The sequence below is a fragment of the Patiria miniata genome, unplaced genomic scaffold (genome assembly GCF_015706575.1).
Source record: "Patiria miniata isolate m_02_andy unplaced genomic scaffold, ASM1570657v1 HiC_scaffold_3, whole genome shotgun sequence".
Taxonomy (NCBI): domain Eukaryota; kingdom Metazoa; phylum Echinodermata; class Asteroidea; order Valvatida; family Asterinidae; genus Patiria; species Patiria miniata.
In genome coordinates, this window is record NW_024037069.1 from 6,661,043 (window position 1) to 6,676,333 (window position 15,291).

Genomic DNA, 15,291 nt, shown 5'->3' on the forward strand with positions numbered 1-15,291 from the left:
AATAAAAAGGGGGATTAATGTAGGCCTGTCAGTGAAAATAGTTCAATTAAATTTAGCAATGCTTATCGACATCAGAGACGGGGGTAACCGGGCAATGCAATCAACGAGGACTCTAGCGGCGATTGATTCAAAAGTTTACCACTTGCCTGAAGTTGTTCAAATACGGAAACCAGCTTCAAGCTTTTTGCATCATTTCTTAAAAATATTATTAAGTATGAATATATTACTTTCTAAGTATAACCCAATGCTCATAACTTGATAGGATGCTTATATGTCACCTTTCATTTTTTGACGGTATACTAATGATTCATATCGTTTTGAAAACGCTTTACATTACATCACTAGCGCTTGACATGTACAATTAAGAAATACATAAACTCTTTAAAAAAAGAAAAATAAAGTTATTAATAATTCAATAATTCAATTAATTAAATAATTTATGAGTGATGCTATTAATCAGAGAATAAACTACTTTAAAATGTAACATATCCGTGCACGATTTGACCAAAGAAAAAAATCAGCTTTTTAAGCTCTGGCAGGAGTTTCTACATGTCGCTTGGTGGTCGGTCGGTCCATCTGTCTGTCTGTCGGTGTGGGTGTCTGTCTATCTGTCCCCGAAAAATGACCAAAAATAATTGACTAATTGACCAAATGCCGCTGTCATAAAATACACTCTGGCTGATGGTTTTCGGAACACCGATTTTGTTTTGACATGATCGATGCGAATGCGCGTTAATTTTGCTAATATGTCTGTCCCCGAAAGTAATTGACCCACTAAGTTTCCCAACCTATACAAATATAACCACCAAATTAAAAAAATTCAAAGAAAGCAAACAAAATAAATCAAATACTCAACAAAAATTGCTTGTTATAATTCGGAAATATGTTCATGAAAAGTTTGCAATGGAGTGCAGTAATGTTATAGTCACGTGGTATTGATAAATCTAGGTATAAATCTAAAGTATGGTGCTCCATATGTGCCATCGGCGTCGCATTTTTGGGCGTCGCATTTTTAAAGCTCTGGCAGGGATCCTTTTGATAGCTTATGGTTGCAGACCAGTAAAAAAATGTCGACGCCGGCAGAATCACGATTTGCATGCCATCAAATTCTTCCGTATCTTTGAGCCTATTGTGGACCATGAATTTGAGGGTTTGTAAAAAAAAATAATGGTGGAAGCCGTGCACAGGATCGGACCGTGAATTTGAATTTTTGTGAAATTTGTATGAAATTGGGGCCCTAAAAGCGCTCTATTTTGCAATGGAGTGTAGGCATCGTTTTCTAAAATGGCGATGGGCTTCAGGACTTTTTTAAGGGGTAATCTTCGGATGGCAATTTCTCCCAAATGTCATCAGATTACCTCAAAAAAAAAAAAAAAAGAAGATGATGAAATAAGCTTTAATTTGATGTACGTCTTGAACAACTTGGAGAGTTGTGAGAATTTCCTGAATTTCTGAAGTGGGGGAATTTATCATTGAGGTCTACGGAAATGTATTTACTGGTCTGCAACCAGGGCCAAGTTCGCGCAAGGACTATAGTTGACCAATGGTTAACTAACGTTTGCCCGAACTCTGTCTAGTCGACGGTGGTTGACTACGTACGCTAGTCGACTAATTGGAACCAGCCTACTGGGGTTGGTTGCTTCGCTGGCAACCAATAGCCGTGCGCATTCATAACGCTAGCGGAGAGCCAGGATCCAGAAGTTTTGCGATGACATTTTGACAAGCATTTGACGAGAGACGTTCGCACGTCGCTATCAGTGCGCAGGCGTAAGGTACGTCACAAATCAACCACTAGTCGACTAATGGTCCTTGCCCCAACCTCGTCCCCAGTGCTTACTTTATTTCCAACACGGTTTCCAATAGTAAACCCTGGATAGGAAACTTTCTTCCTGTATCCTGATTCGATACCGCAATTGGCTAGTAATGGATTTTTATCGTGTACTTGGTGGTGTTCGTTACTGGACCAAGCCCAGTCTAATGTGGCTTTCATAGGCCAAGTTCGCGCAAGGACTATAGTTAACCATTGGTCGACTAACGCTTGCCCGAACTCTGTCTAGTCGACGATGGTTGACTACGCTAGTCGACTATTTGGAACCAGCCTACTGGGGTTGGTTGCTTCGCTGGTAACCAATAGCTGCGCGCATTCACAACGCTAGCAGAGAGCCAGGATCCAGAAGTTTTGCGATGACATTTTGACCAGCGTTCGACTAGGGACGTTCGCACGTTGCTATCAGTGCGCAGGCGTAAGGTACGTCACAAATCAACCACTAGTCGACATATGGTCCTTGCGCGAAAGCTGTAGGTAGCTTTCCAGCACTTAGCTGGCTCATCACTCGTCACTCAAATTCTGATGGGAGGCAGGCTGGCTCTAGACAACAGACTCACATACATTGGGGATAGCCTGACTGTTTATCAAGGACAAACCACTGCACTCCCACCTGTTTTATTAGTATGTGCGAACATATTTATGGTCGTCAACTGATTAAATAGCCATTATCTTAGTAGGGAGCTCATGAATACGAACCCGGGAATATCGCGAAAGCCACATTAGACCATAGAGCAAGGACTAGACTGGGCTTGGTCCAGTAATGATTCACTCATCATTACAACGTGCAGTACGTGTTTTCGCGATCATTCGTCCACGCCTTCTCGAAAAAATTCATTTCCTTTCCAATTTGTAAATATTAATATGAAATGTGATACTGCATATTGTTTCGTTAAGATTGTAACAGTTTAATTGAATAAAAATCGTGTTTTCGTAACTCACGCCATGCTCGCGCTGCTACGAATTGACTCTGTTTTTACCCCAGACACCGCATACAAAAACAAACGCTAATGTAACGCACATGCAGGCACCAGACTATTCCTCATTTGCATACGTGTTCAAAAATCTTGCACATGCAAATAATCCAATACCTGGGTGAGAGAGCAGGTAGTGATGGGCGCGTACTGCTCGACACCCTGGGTACGAGGTTGTCCTTGCCCGAAGGGGCAAGTTCGCGCAAGGAGTTATAACCATTGGTCGACTAACGCTTGCCCGAACTCTGTCTAGTCATGGAGCTATAAACACAGCTCCATGGTCTAGTGGACGGTGGTTGACTACGCTAGTCGACTATTTGGAACCAACCTACTGGGCTGGTTGCATCGCTGGTAACCATAGCCGCGCGCGTTCATAACGTACAGCAGGGAGCCAGGATCTAGACGTTTTGCAATGACATTTTGACCAGCGTTCGACTAGAGACGTTCGCACTTTGCTATTAGTGCGCAGGCGTAAGGTACGTCACACATCAACCACTAGTCGACTAATGGTCCTTGCCCGAACTTGGCCAGCCTTATTGTGCACTCTCGCACTTGTTACCTATCTACTGCTAGGGGCGCCCTACCATCTCATCTAGGCGCTTGCGTCAAGTTGATCTGACATATCGCGCACTCTGCCAGTAAGTGTTCTCCACCGTGACTGTTCTAGTCTGATGCCACGTGCCACGTGCATCGATCCTTGATGTTGACCCCCGTGGTTGTCAGGTCCCTGTTTACTCTCTTCAGCCACGTGGTTCGTTGTCCCCCTCTTGGTAGCTTGTTCTTGCGGATTGCCTAAAAGTGCTTGCTTGGCAGGAATTTCCTCGGGTAGTCTCAGGAGATGGCCTGTCCACCTAAGACGTCTTCGGGTAATGGCAGCACTCCAAGGGATCTCGTTGGTTCTCCTGTACAGTTCTTTATTGGTGATCTTCTTGGGCCATTTTATATTAAGGATTGAACGCAAGAGTCTTCTGTGAAATGCATCAATGTTCTCTTCTAGTGACTTAGTCAATGTCCATAGTTCGCTGTTGTATAGGAATACAGATGCTATGAAGGCGCGGAATGTTTTGAGTTTCGTGTTGTTTGAGATTGCATCACTGTTGAAGACATTCCTGAATTTGTTGAAAGATACATGGAAAGTATTTTCCTCCTGGTAATATCTTGCTCAGTGTCGAGAAAAGATCCCAAGTATTTGCATTTCTTCCAACTGGTATTGCTTCCGTTTCTACTGATGAGGTGTTTCTCTGTCTTAGACGTGTTTACTTGCCCAAGTGATGTCGTCAGCACACTGTAATCCCATCTCAAAGTATGCTGGCGGGCAAATGGCGTAGCTGTGGCGCCCTACCCATCATGACCGGGTGTTTTTTTTTAAGTCTGTTTCACTTTTTTGAGCGGACTGTCCTATCCGGTTCGTAAGTGACTTCGTCATACACGCGCACGCACCACTGATTAACGAGCGCCCATTGGATAAACACTCAAGTTGCGTTAACTTCCGGTTCCATTGGTGCCATGCTACACTAGTGTACTGTATGGCTAAGTTGAGATGACGTCACACTTACAAACCGGATACGATCTTTGAAAGCGTGCAACAAGTTTATGGAAGCGCGCCCTCTATAGCTCATCAAACTAATATCTTTTGTGTACGTACGGTTTAGAAACTTTTATCAAAACAATCCTCATTCACACGTGCACACAACACATGCACTATACTGACCACGCTGCGAAATGTCGGAGATCCAACAAACGCATTCTAAAGATCTTCTTGATGTTGGAAAAGCTGGACATGGTTTGTTAATTGTTATATTTTTAGTGCTTAATAATATTGATTAAACATTGAAATGAAGTTTTCTTCAATTTTAATGTGTTGTTGAACTTTTTTTAATTTAAGGCAGTGGATATTTTACCGTGAACCGGTCCCTGATTGTTTTCGGTATTGTACCGGCACGACATGCACTGAACTTAAATGATCAGTGACTGTCTGGATCTGAGTGAAAACACGGTTCATGTACATGTGCAAGCAGCAAACATCGTGTGACATGTATACACAAGCATGACAAGCATGACAAGCATTGACAAGGCGGCAGTGTTACGCCCCAACTATCGCATCGGTCCCAACTATAGTTGGGCCTGTCCCAACTGTAGTTCCACAGTTGGGCTGGCCCAACTATAGTTGGGCCTGTCCCAACTATAGTTGGGACGGTCCCAACTGTAAGTTCCACTGTTTGGCTGGCCCATCTATATTTGGGCCACTCCGATCTTTTTATTTTGCGGTGTCCCAACTATAGTTTACATTGATGTACAACTATAAAACGTTCCCTACAGCTCTGACACACGTCTGACTTTACTGGGGACCACTGAAATTAGCAATTGATGGGGCGAATCTATAGTTGGGCCACCCCAATCTTTTTATATTGCAGTCCCAACTATAGTGTACATTGTTGTACGATTATAAAACATTCCCTACAACTCTGATACACATCTGACTTTACTTGGGACCAATGAAATTATCTATGGGTGGGGACCATCTGTAGTTGGGCCACCACAATATTTTTATTTGGCGGTCCCAACTATAGTTTACATTGATGTACGACTATAAAACATTCCCTACAGCTCTGTTACATGTCCGACTTTACTTGGGACCTTTGACATTAGCTATGGGTGGGGCCCATCTATAGTTGGCCGGCCATGGAGATCTTTGAATTTTGCAAAATGTTGCTGGACAATAAAACCCAGCAGCTGGACAACTCATCCAACTAGGCAGTACCAAGTGACCGGCCAGCCTTGCGGCATGCATGCACGACGAATACACGGTCCCAGCGCCGCGGAACATTTAATCCAACAAGATCTATCAAGCATGAAGCATCCGGCACAACTCCAGTCCTAACTATAGTTGGGCCGACCCAACTGCCGCACTATAGTTGGGACAGTCCCAACTATAGTTGGGACCGATGCGATAGTTGGGGCGTAACAGCAGTATTCTCCTCCACGTAGTGGAGCCTCATAGGTTCAGAACCCCGCAAAATTGTTGTCAGCACAAAACACTAATTAAGTACAAAAACGTCCATCCCAACCAAGCTTTTTCCCACAGAACCGCTGCACAGTTTGCCCCTAAACTCCGTACAATACCTCATTACATACTCACGTTATGTGCACCGAACAAACATCGGTGGATTCTGTCGGTTTTTCGGCAAAAATGATGAAAAATATGCCCTTTCCGCACTGAGCCAACCTGACACTTGAAACGTGCACGCGCGCAGAATGATCGGAGTACGGAAGCTTGAATTGCCTTCCGCGATACCGCGTTACCGCGATAATTTATCGCAGAAATCAGGAATTCAAAGATAAATCCTTCCGCGATACCGCGTTACTGGGATAATTTATCGCAGAAATCCGGAAATCAAAGATAATTCCTTCTGCGATACCGCGTCACTGCGATAATTTATCACAGAAATCCAGAAATCAAAGATAAATCATTCAACGATACCGCGTTACTGCGATAATTTATCACAGAAATCCAGAATTCAAAGATACGCATTCCTCGATACCATGTTACTGTTATAATTTATCACAGAAATCCGGAATTCAAAGATAATTCCTTCCGCGATACCACGTTACTGTTATAATTTATCACAGAAATCCAGAAATCAGAGATACCTTTTCCTCGATACCGCGTTACTGTGATAATTTATCACAGAAATCAAGAATTCAAAGATACGTATTCCTCGATACCGCGTTACTGCGATAATTTATCACAGAAATCCGGAATTCAAAGATAAATCATTCAACGATACCGCGTTACTGCGATAATTTATCACAGAAATCCAGAATTCAAAGATACGTATTCCTCGATACCGCGTTACTGCGATAATTTATCACAGAAATCTGGAATTCAAAGATAATTCCTTCCGCGATACCGCGTTACTGTGATAATTTATCACAGAAATCCAGAAATCAGAGATACCTATTCCTTGATACCGCGTTACTGTGATAATTTATCACAGAAATCCGGATTTCAAAGATAAATCATTCAACGATACCGCGTTACCGTGATAATTTATCACAGAAATCCGGAATTCAGAGATAAATCATTCAAAGATACCGCGTTACCGCGTTGGGAAAAAGCTTGGTTGGGATGGACGTTTTTGTACTTAATTAGTGTTTTGTGCTGATAACAATTTTGCGGGGTTCTGAACCTATGAGGCTCCACTACGTGGAGCCTCATAGTTCTAGGAGTAGCGGCAGTAGTGGCGATCGTGTATTTATGGGCCCGGTTCCTTGACCTTTATAAGGGAACAAAATCTTTTTTAAAAATTATTTGACCTACACAAATAGTTGCCGACATTAAGACGATGCAGGTATGTCATTCATAGATAGAAAGCAGATTTTTAAAAAAAATTTTGAGGGAAATTTGGGAGTAAACTGACGATGACAACGACAAAACGCAACACGAAAATAAAGATGGGGATCACAACGCGATGTACCGTGAATGCTCACAGTGTGCTGACTCGCACGGCACCAACCGTGAACTGCGTAGGAAAATCATGTTACGGGCCCAGACACTCATGCCCTTGAGCAAGGCAATTAACCATTATTGCTGCGTCCTTCGGATGGGACGTACATGTAAAACTGTAGGTCCCGTGTGTTGTATAAATGCACGTAAAAGAACTCAGCAAACACTTATTGCTAAGAGAAGGGGTTTGCCCTGGTGTTTCTAGCAGTTATCCTCATACAGTTATCCTAGCCACACCAGGCGTTTGTACAGAAGCTTATATACAGACTCTCCATAGACTTTGTACTCAAACTGCTGAAGTGGCGTCAGGTTGCAACATTTTTTTCTGAAACAGGCTTCCATAGCTACGGCTACGTCTATTGTCAGCGCGTCCCCCCGTATTTTCAATGGGCATGGACCTAGACCTAGCTCTAGACAGTAGATTCGGATGCATGCTTGTGTCATGTCAAAGTTCAACTTTCCAGGGCCCAATTTCACGGCGCTGCTAAGCACACGATTTTCTGCTAACAGAGCCTCCATCTATTTCATGGAGACCGTAAGCACAAGCACAGCAAAAGGCACTCCTACTTCAGAGGAAAAATTTGCTTAGCTTAGTGACGTAACAATAGAAATCTCCATGCACGCGCGACCGTTAGCACACACACGCCGTGAAATAGTGCTTAAGGTTAGCAAATTTTTCTGCTATGCTAAACACAACTTTTCTGCTAACTGTTAAGCAGCGCCGTGAAATTGGGCCCAGGTCTTTGCACAAAAACTTTGCCCGAAATCGTTCATTTATTTAGCTCCACTGCGCATATCTGTCATCACGTGAGGAGCCAGGCGCGAGTAAGCAGGAGGAAGTAATCGAACGCACTCATAGACACATTCTTGGATGTTGATTGAGGTAATTTTCAAAAATTTGATGTGAGGTTTCTAACAAATACATCAGATTTCCCAGGCATACTACAAACGATGTGTTCTGTCCGATCTCTATAATTGAATCTCTACCTATATAGTAATAATGGCAATTGTGGAGAATGTGATTTAGTATTTGCGTTTGTATCATTTCTTGTAAAATAGATGATCCACTTCTGATCAGAAAGAAGAAGCCATACAGAATGCCACCATCTTCCGGTATGTTATACTTTATACTACAGCCAAATTTAAAAGAAAACATGAGAAAATTAAACTAATGCCGTTTATACTACATTCTTGAATGTTATTTAACCCTCCTACTATTTAAGAGGTCACCAATGGTCAAAATTTTCTTCCTCACCTCCTGGCACATTGTGTACAAACCAATGTGGGTCTTGACCACTATTGACCCAAGTAATAACAAGGCTGACAATGCATGTTTCCATAGGAGGGTCAATAAGACCTGCTGTCCCCCTTCCCTTTTCATAACCTGGACAAAGTCGTAAATTCTGAACGAAGTCAGAATCGAACATTGGAAACTTTTGATTTGCAATTGGAATATATCACAGAATGTTGTGCTAAGATTTGTAATGTAGCATTTGTGTCGAAAACATTTCTTGATGTTAGTTTTAGGGTGGCTTTAAATTCATTCCAAGGCACATGAGTTGTGTCATTAGATAAAAAAGGTTGAGTTGAGTTGTGTCAAGTCAAAAAGTGTGCTAGAGTCAAGTCAGATCCTTGAGTCAATTCGAGTCAGTCTATCTATCTATCTATCTATCTGTCGATTAAAGTAGTCGTGTTGTAGCAGGCTTGAGTCGGGCTCGATGTCTGACACGCTACAAAACTCTGTCCTGCATCCAGCTGACTAGCTGCTCCTGACTGTTCTCCACTCCTGCGTCCTCGATCAGTGACCTGAGCATGGTCTACAGTGAGGTGGCTCCCAATTCTGATAACCTTATTGGCCAGCAGCTCTGGGTGCCGGAGGCAGTGCCCAGTGAAGCTGAGCTGCCGCACCCTGACTTTCTCGCTCAGAAGGGATATGGTGCCAGAGAGCTCCACATTGGTGATGTGATTCCTCCATTAGACATTCTGAGCCAACCGTAGCATCCTGGTGTAGCAGCTGTCGAGAGACTTGATCATTGCCTCAGTGAGGGTCCAGGACTCTCACCCATACAGCAGGATGGTTTTGATTGCAGCACAAAATAATCTGAGTTTGAGGCCCTTAGAGAGCCCAGATGTCCAGATCCCCTTTATGCCGTGGAGGGCTTTCCAGGGAAGCGCCTTCCGGACCTGGATGTCTTTCTCTGTGCTCTACATCTTGGAGCCTAGGTATTTGAAGCTGTCCACCTTCTTGAGTGAGGCTTCTCCGTTGGTCTTGAGCGGGGCATGGTCTCGATGTTATACACCATATTCCGGTACTCTCTTGTTTTGGCATTGAGAATTGAGATGGAGTCCCATCTTCTCGCACTCTGACTCTGCCGAGTAACTCCTGTGCCTCAATGATCTGGTTAGACAACAGGGCAATATCGTCTGTGAAGTCCAAGTCCGAGAGTCTCTGATGTCTTACCATCGAGTCAGTGACACTTTGATACTATACTATTAAGTATTACAAAGTGAGAGTTGTAATTTACTTGTAAGTAGTCAGTGTTTTTTTCCCCTGTGTTTTCAAGATCATAAATGGTGATAAGCCTTTGAATCCAATCATGCAGAGTTTTTGCTAAGAGGCTTGAGTCATTTGCTGCCGTGTCTCAAGTCAATTCAAGCCACAACAAATTGCTAATGTCAAATTGCTAATGTCAAATTGAGACATTACTACTCTGAATTTTTGTTTGTTACTTTTCCCCTGAACGCTATCCATGTCACAGTCTTGGGCCAGGTGAAATCCTTCCTGCCCAAGATGCAAGAGGCAAACAGCCAACTGGAGGAGCGACTGAAGACTGCCGCACCCGAGGATCTAGACATTGAGAACATCACGGACTGCGAAAATGAAGTCATTGAGATGGTAAGACAGTAGAGACTTAGGGGTAGGGGTATTTGGGTGGTTAGAGTTGCTTTCCATAGCTCTTTTTGAGTTTTATCTTATTATCTTGTTTTTGTCGTCTTCTTTTTTCAAGCAACTTTTGAATGAGACATCGAAGGCAAAAAAATACCACCGTGTTCTAGATATGAAGTTTTTAAACGGCCCATGTAATGTAATGTAATTTTTAATGCAGTCCTTGAAAAATGCACCGTTGTGTCCGATTTAACCTCGTTTTCAATTAACATTTTGCCAATTTTAAGGGCATTTTGGTTCCTTTTGGTTTGTATGCTAATGAAAATTTCCATATTCATGAGCAAAAGTGTGACATCATTTCGGGCAGAAAGCTCACTGTTACAGCTATTTCAGCGCAACAATTTACCAGAATTTTTGAATATGTTGCTGTCAAAAATGTTCTTCTTTTTGTGATTCGTTGTTGTTTCAGTACATGACAGTGGGCCAATGAGCAAAAACCCTTTTGCTTTTGGATGGATCTTGTTAAAAGGCGTTGCTATGTGGTGTTGTAGTCATGGTATAGATCATGCAAAAAAAGATTGAATGAATGACTTTAAAGATCTCAAATTGCGGTTTCTGGCAAGTTTGGATAACTAAGGCCTAAAAAAAATTCTTGCAGAATGATAGTGTTATTATTTAGATTTTGCCGAAAATTTTTCTGTGCTATTTTCATTCAGAATTTGGCTGTTTTTGCCGAGGATGACAACTCTTCTTCTGATGATGACGATAATGATGATTATGACAGTGAAAGACAAGATGGTTCATCGGATGAGGCCCTTCCTTCGTGCGGTGAAGTTACCGCAGCAAACATCAAGTTGCCGAATAACACATCGAGCAGGCCCAAGAGAACTATAATCGAAGACCTCTCCAGGGTCAAGGACAATGACCTCAGGTCAGGGGTCAAGCCAGACAGCGATAAAGAGACAACCGTGCCGGCATGCATAAGAGAAGATACCAGTGGACAGAAACAAGACGTCGTTGCAGATACAGAAATTGGACAGAGTCAAACGTTTGATATGAATAGATGAACAACTTTTTTTTATCTTATTCATTTTCTGAACCCCATTTTTGACATTAATGTGTTTGCTTTTGCTTAATGCCGACATGAAAAAAAAAAAAAAAACCCAGGTGCACTGAAGATATTGACAAAACCATGTATTCCGTCACTTACACAAAGAAATTCATCCACAAAGACGGTATTGGTCTGTTGCGCCAATCTCCTGTGCCCATGTCGCACAGCTTGTTTCCACAGACTGTCCACCTCTTGTGGTCTCCCCATTTGTGGCATGGATTATTTTAAATGTGATGCATCTAAAGTATGACTGATTCACAGAGTGCATTTGTATATTCACAGTGCCTTCTAAAGCTGGAAATAACGGTACAAACATGTATTAGTAAGTCATGTTCCTCAATATTAATGAGCATACATGTATTTTGTCCTGCTTCCCGGAAGCGAATAATCAGTGTTGTAGTCGAGTACTTTTTTTCCGAGTACCGAGTACTGCCGAGTACTTAGATAAATGGTTCATTGTGCGTAATTGGCCCAGACCCAGTCAGACCGATATACAGTTACCATCTACACAGCAGGCCCATAGCCAGACTGGTGTGAGGGGTGTTTTTTCCCTCCAAAAATTGGGTCTTTTCATCATGCTCGATCTTTTTGCATGCTTTCAGTAAATGTCTGGAAATTACAAAAACTTGACGGCTTAAATGGGCCTTATTCACGAGTCAGCCATATTGAATTGAAAGTGAGGTAAAAATCTTTGTGGAACTTGCTAAGAGAAATGAAAGCAATTAAATTACTCATTAATTCCTAACTGCATCAATGAATAAATTAAAATTTGTAATTAAACATTCCCTAATGTTAAAAGCCAGATTAAAAAAAAAAATTACAGTACAATGAGGCGGCATTGTGCCTGCAGAAATAGTCTGGTGCCATCCCATTCAACAGTTAACACTTGATGAAATACATTCAGGGAACTTGACAAGAAGGCCCATGGAACCATGTTGAATTTTGGGTGCATCAGGTACCTTGCCCATGGACAAAATATGTCAATCTCATCTCAGTTCAGGACTTGTCCCTAATCACTGGAACTTTTTCATCTGGGTCATGCAATTTGGGGTCCAAAGTGTGACATTTTTCCCGTCCATGTTACAATATCTCAAATGATCTGGGTTTCTGCACCTTGAGTTCTGGTCAGCGTTTCATGAGGGTGTAGAACCACTGCAGTGAGAGAGAGGCTTATTGGACTTCGTTCTCTTTCCAAGGATGATGGCCAAGTCAGTAGCAAGTGCTGTAACTTCAGTGTGGGTGTAACCATAGCCAAATGAAGACATCAGCTCAAATGTGTGTCACTAGTGTTTGTTCCTCCTCCTGGCTCAACAGGGGATCGGGACCACATCTGGTTGTTTCCAATTTGGTTTTTCCATTAACCGTAACAGAACTCAACCCATCAAACCCCAACAGCATGTATTGTTGGAATTTGTCTGGATGGGTACAGTGCCCCTAAACTGACAGTCTTTTACATTGGGTTGGCACACCTAGAGAAATATGTGTGTGCAGTTTCCCATATGGTGTTGGAATTTGCCAGGATGGGTATAGTTCCTAGTAAATCATGCTAGGGAGTTAGGGTTAATGCTGTCATGTAGAGTAGAGTATGGGACACTTGAAGCTTTCTTAATAGGCATTGCCTGACCAACAGCAGCTTCATATGCTGCATCAAAAGATTCTTGCGAATAACATCTGTAGCTGGCCTACAGTTTGTGTATCATGGTCTTTATACAGGGTGTTTCAATAAAAAGGAAACCCAACTTTGAAGAACCAGTATGGACAGAATAAATGTTTACTGGTTATAAAACTGGTATCATCTGAAAGCGTAATCTCTATGCTTTTCATTGAGACCTTGTTTACATTTCCAGGGTCATGCATCACTGAGCGCCACTGTCATGAGATTTTGATGCAAAATTGCAGTTGGTTCACTTTCATGTCAAACACAATAGGCATGGTGAGCATGAGAATAAGTATTGAAGAAGATGACACGAGTGCATAAAAAGAAACCCCCAAACAAGTCGTTTGGTTTCAAAACTGGATTTTATTGCTTGTCATGAATTTCTCATTTTGACCAAGCCATGTTCAAAACAATGTGCCATTTTCCCAAGGATTAACATTCAATCCATTTCACAGACATTTCCGTAACAATAGGCACACCGTGCCGAGTGGGATTTTTTTAATGAAAGTGAACCAACTGCATTTTCGCATCCAGTTTTCAAGACAATGGTGCTCAGTGATGCATGACTCAGAAAACCTAAACACGGTAAAGCATAGAGATTACGCTTTCAGATAACAGTTTTGTAGCCAGTAATAATATAGTCTGCCTATACTCATTCTTTGAAGTTGGGTTTCCTTTTTTTGAGACGCCCTGTAAAGGAAAAGAGGAAATGTAATGTTGCCATTAAAAACTGATCATAAAGTTCCTAAAATTAAGTTTATTAAATTTGTTGTCCTTACAACAACAAAAAAGAACAAAGAATTCATTATTTTTTCTGTCTCCTCAATACCATTTTTTTTTTTAATAACGGTTAATACTCTGAATATACGTAGTCAACTAAGAGTATAAAATTACTAAAAATGTATCGCATAAAAAAAATGCGTTTACACATAAGACAATTTCTCATAAAGTTTAATTTGTCGACGTTTGGTACATCTCTGAAAAATCATTTTTACTTGCTACCAGGAGATGTTAATTGATTAATGACCCGACCCTACTGATGTAAAGGATAATTTTATTCTCGGATGAAATTGAATGGCCGGGTGTTAGATTTTTTTTTATTCAACTGAAAATCTATTAATGTTATTACCCGTTGGAATAAGGTTTAAATCCTATACTGTCAATAAGCAAAGACTGCTACGCATTTCAAACACAGAGCGTCAATGTCTTGACTGTTTAAACGGAAATTCAATATTCGAAATTGTAATGTTAATTACGCAATTTTGCTTAAGCGAAATCTGATTAAGGAAGTAAATACATGTAAATATGTATCTGTGTATCAAATGAATATACATGTACATGATCCAAAAAGCAAGATTATACAAAGCCAAATGATTGCGAATATGAAAATAACAGTGCTTGGTTCTCATGATAATCATGATGGCAAAACTCTACAACATTCATTTTTTCGCGGACATATACCAATGTTTCGTTTTTGGAAAAAAAACCCCAAAATTAAGTCATGTTGTTTGCTTGCATTATCGAGGCACCATGTGAGCGGCTTTTCATACCTTATTATTAAGAACTACTTTAACAAATCTGTGTTAATTTGACTCATCTTTCACACATAAAAAAAACACGATGTAAATTTCTTGTGTAAATACAGCTATTTGCATATCAAGTTGCGTAGAATGCATATTAATTTGGCAGGAAAATGCATTATGCACGTGGCATCTGCACAAACCAGCTTGTAAATGTACGAATCTCCGTTAAATACCAATCCAAAGGGATTCCATTTTTGTCATACGAGTCAAACGGTACATTTGTGTTGATAATGGAATATCCCTCGATTAATGTCTTTACTTTTATTTAAGGAGAAAATCTGTGCACACGCGATTGCGTTTGAACAGATACTTAGTCAGTTAAGAATATAGGCCTGTACATGTATTGCAAATGTAACATGTCAATTATGTAATAAAATATATGCAGGGGGAGCATTTAATAAAAGGAAATCTTGACTTGAACAGAAATTCAGTCTGGATATGTTAGTAATATACCAGTTACTTTGCAATTCTGATAATCTGAATATAAAAAGTGATTAAATTGGTTTCTGTGTATCAAATGAATAAATGATCAAACAGTAAGATAATTGAATATCGAATATGAGAATTTGTACAGCACTCGGTGCTAACTACAATCATTGTTCGATCTCCTCAATGTACGACTTTTAAAATACATTTTCGCACGCATTTACCAACTGTTTCTGGTGTGTTTTTTTTACCTGTTAAGTCAGGGTATTTTTCTACATTTACTAGGCAACCATTGAGCAGCTTTTTATACCTTGCATAAAA

At 41.1% G+C, this 15,291-nt stretch overlaps 1 protein-coding gene across 1 annotated transcript; it reads left to right on the forward strand.

Annotated features, from left to right (window-relative positions):
• The first annotated feature begins 4,388 nt into the window (after window positions 1–4,388).
• On the forward strand, window positions 4,389–13,291 carry LOC119738098. The gene is made up of 4 exons (XM_038212830.1): window positions 4,389–4,582; window positions 8,366–8,419; window positions 10,066–10,202; window positions 10,910–13,291. The coding sequence occupies exons 1-4, from the start codon at window positions 4,522–4,524 to the stop codon at window positions 11,258–11,260; spliced, it is 603 nt and encodes a 200-aa protein (XP_038068758.1). The 5' UTR covers window positions 4,389–4,521; the 3' UTR covers window positions 11,261–13,291.
• The last annotated feature ends 2,000 nt before the right edge of the window (window positions 13,292–15,291 follow it).

Excerpts from the sequence above, each read along its gene's own strand:
- LOC119738098 (XM_038212830.1), top strand. The coding sequence starts at position 4,522 with ATGTCGGAGATCCAACAAACGCATTCTAAAGATCTTCTTGATGTTGGA. Across the intron at positions 4,583-8,365 it reads TGTTGGAAAAGCTGGACATG|ATGATCCACTTCTGATCAGA; the intron begins GTTTGTTAATTG and ends CTTGTAAAATAG. Across the intron at positions 8,420-10,065 it reads CAGAATGCCACCATCTTCCG|TCTTGGGCCAGGTGAAATCC; the intron begins GTATGTTATACT and ends TCCATGTCACAG.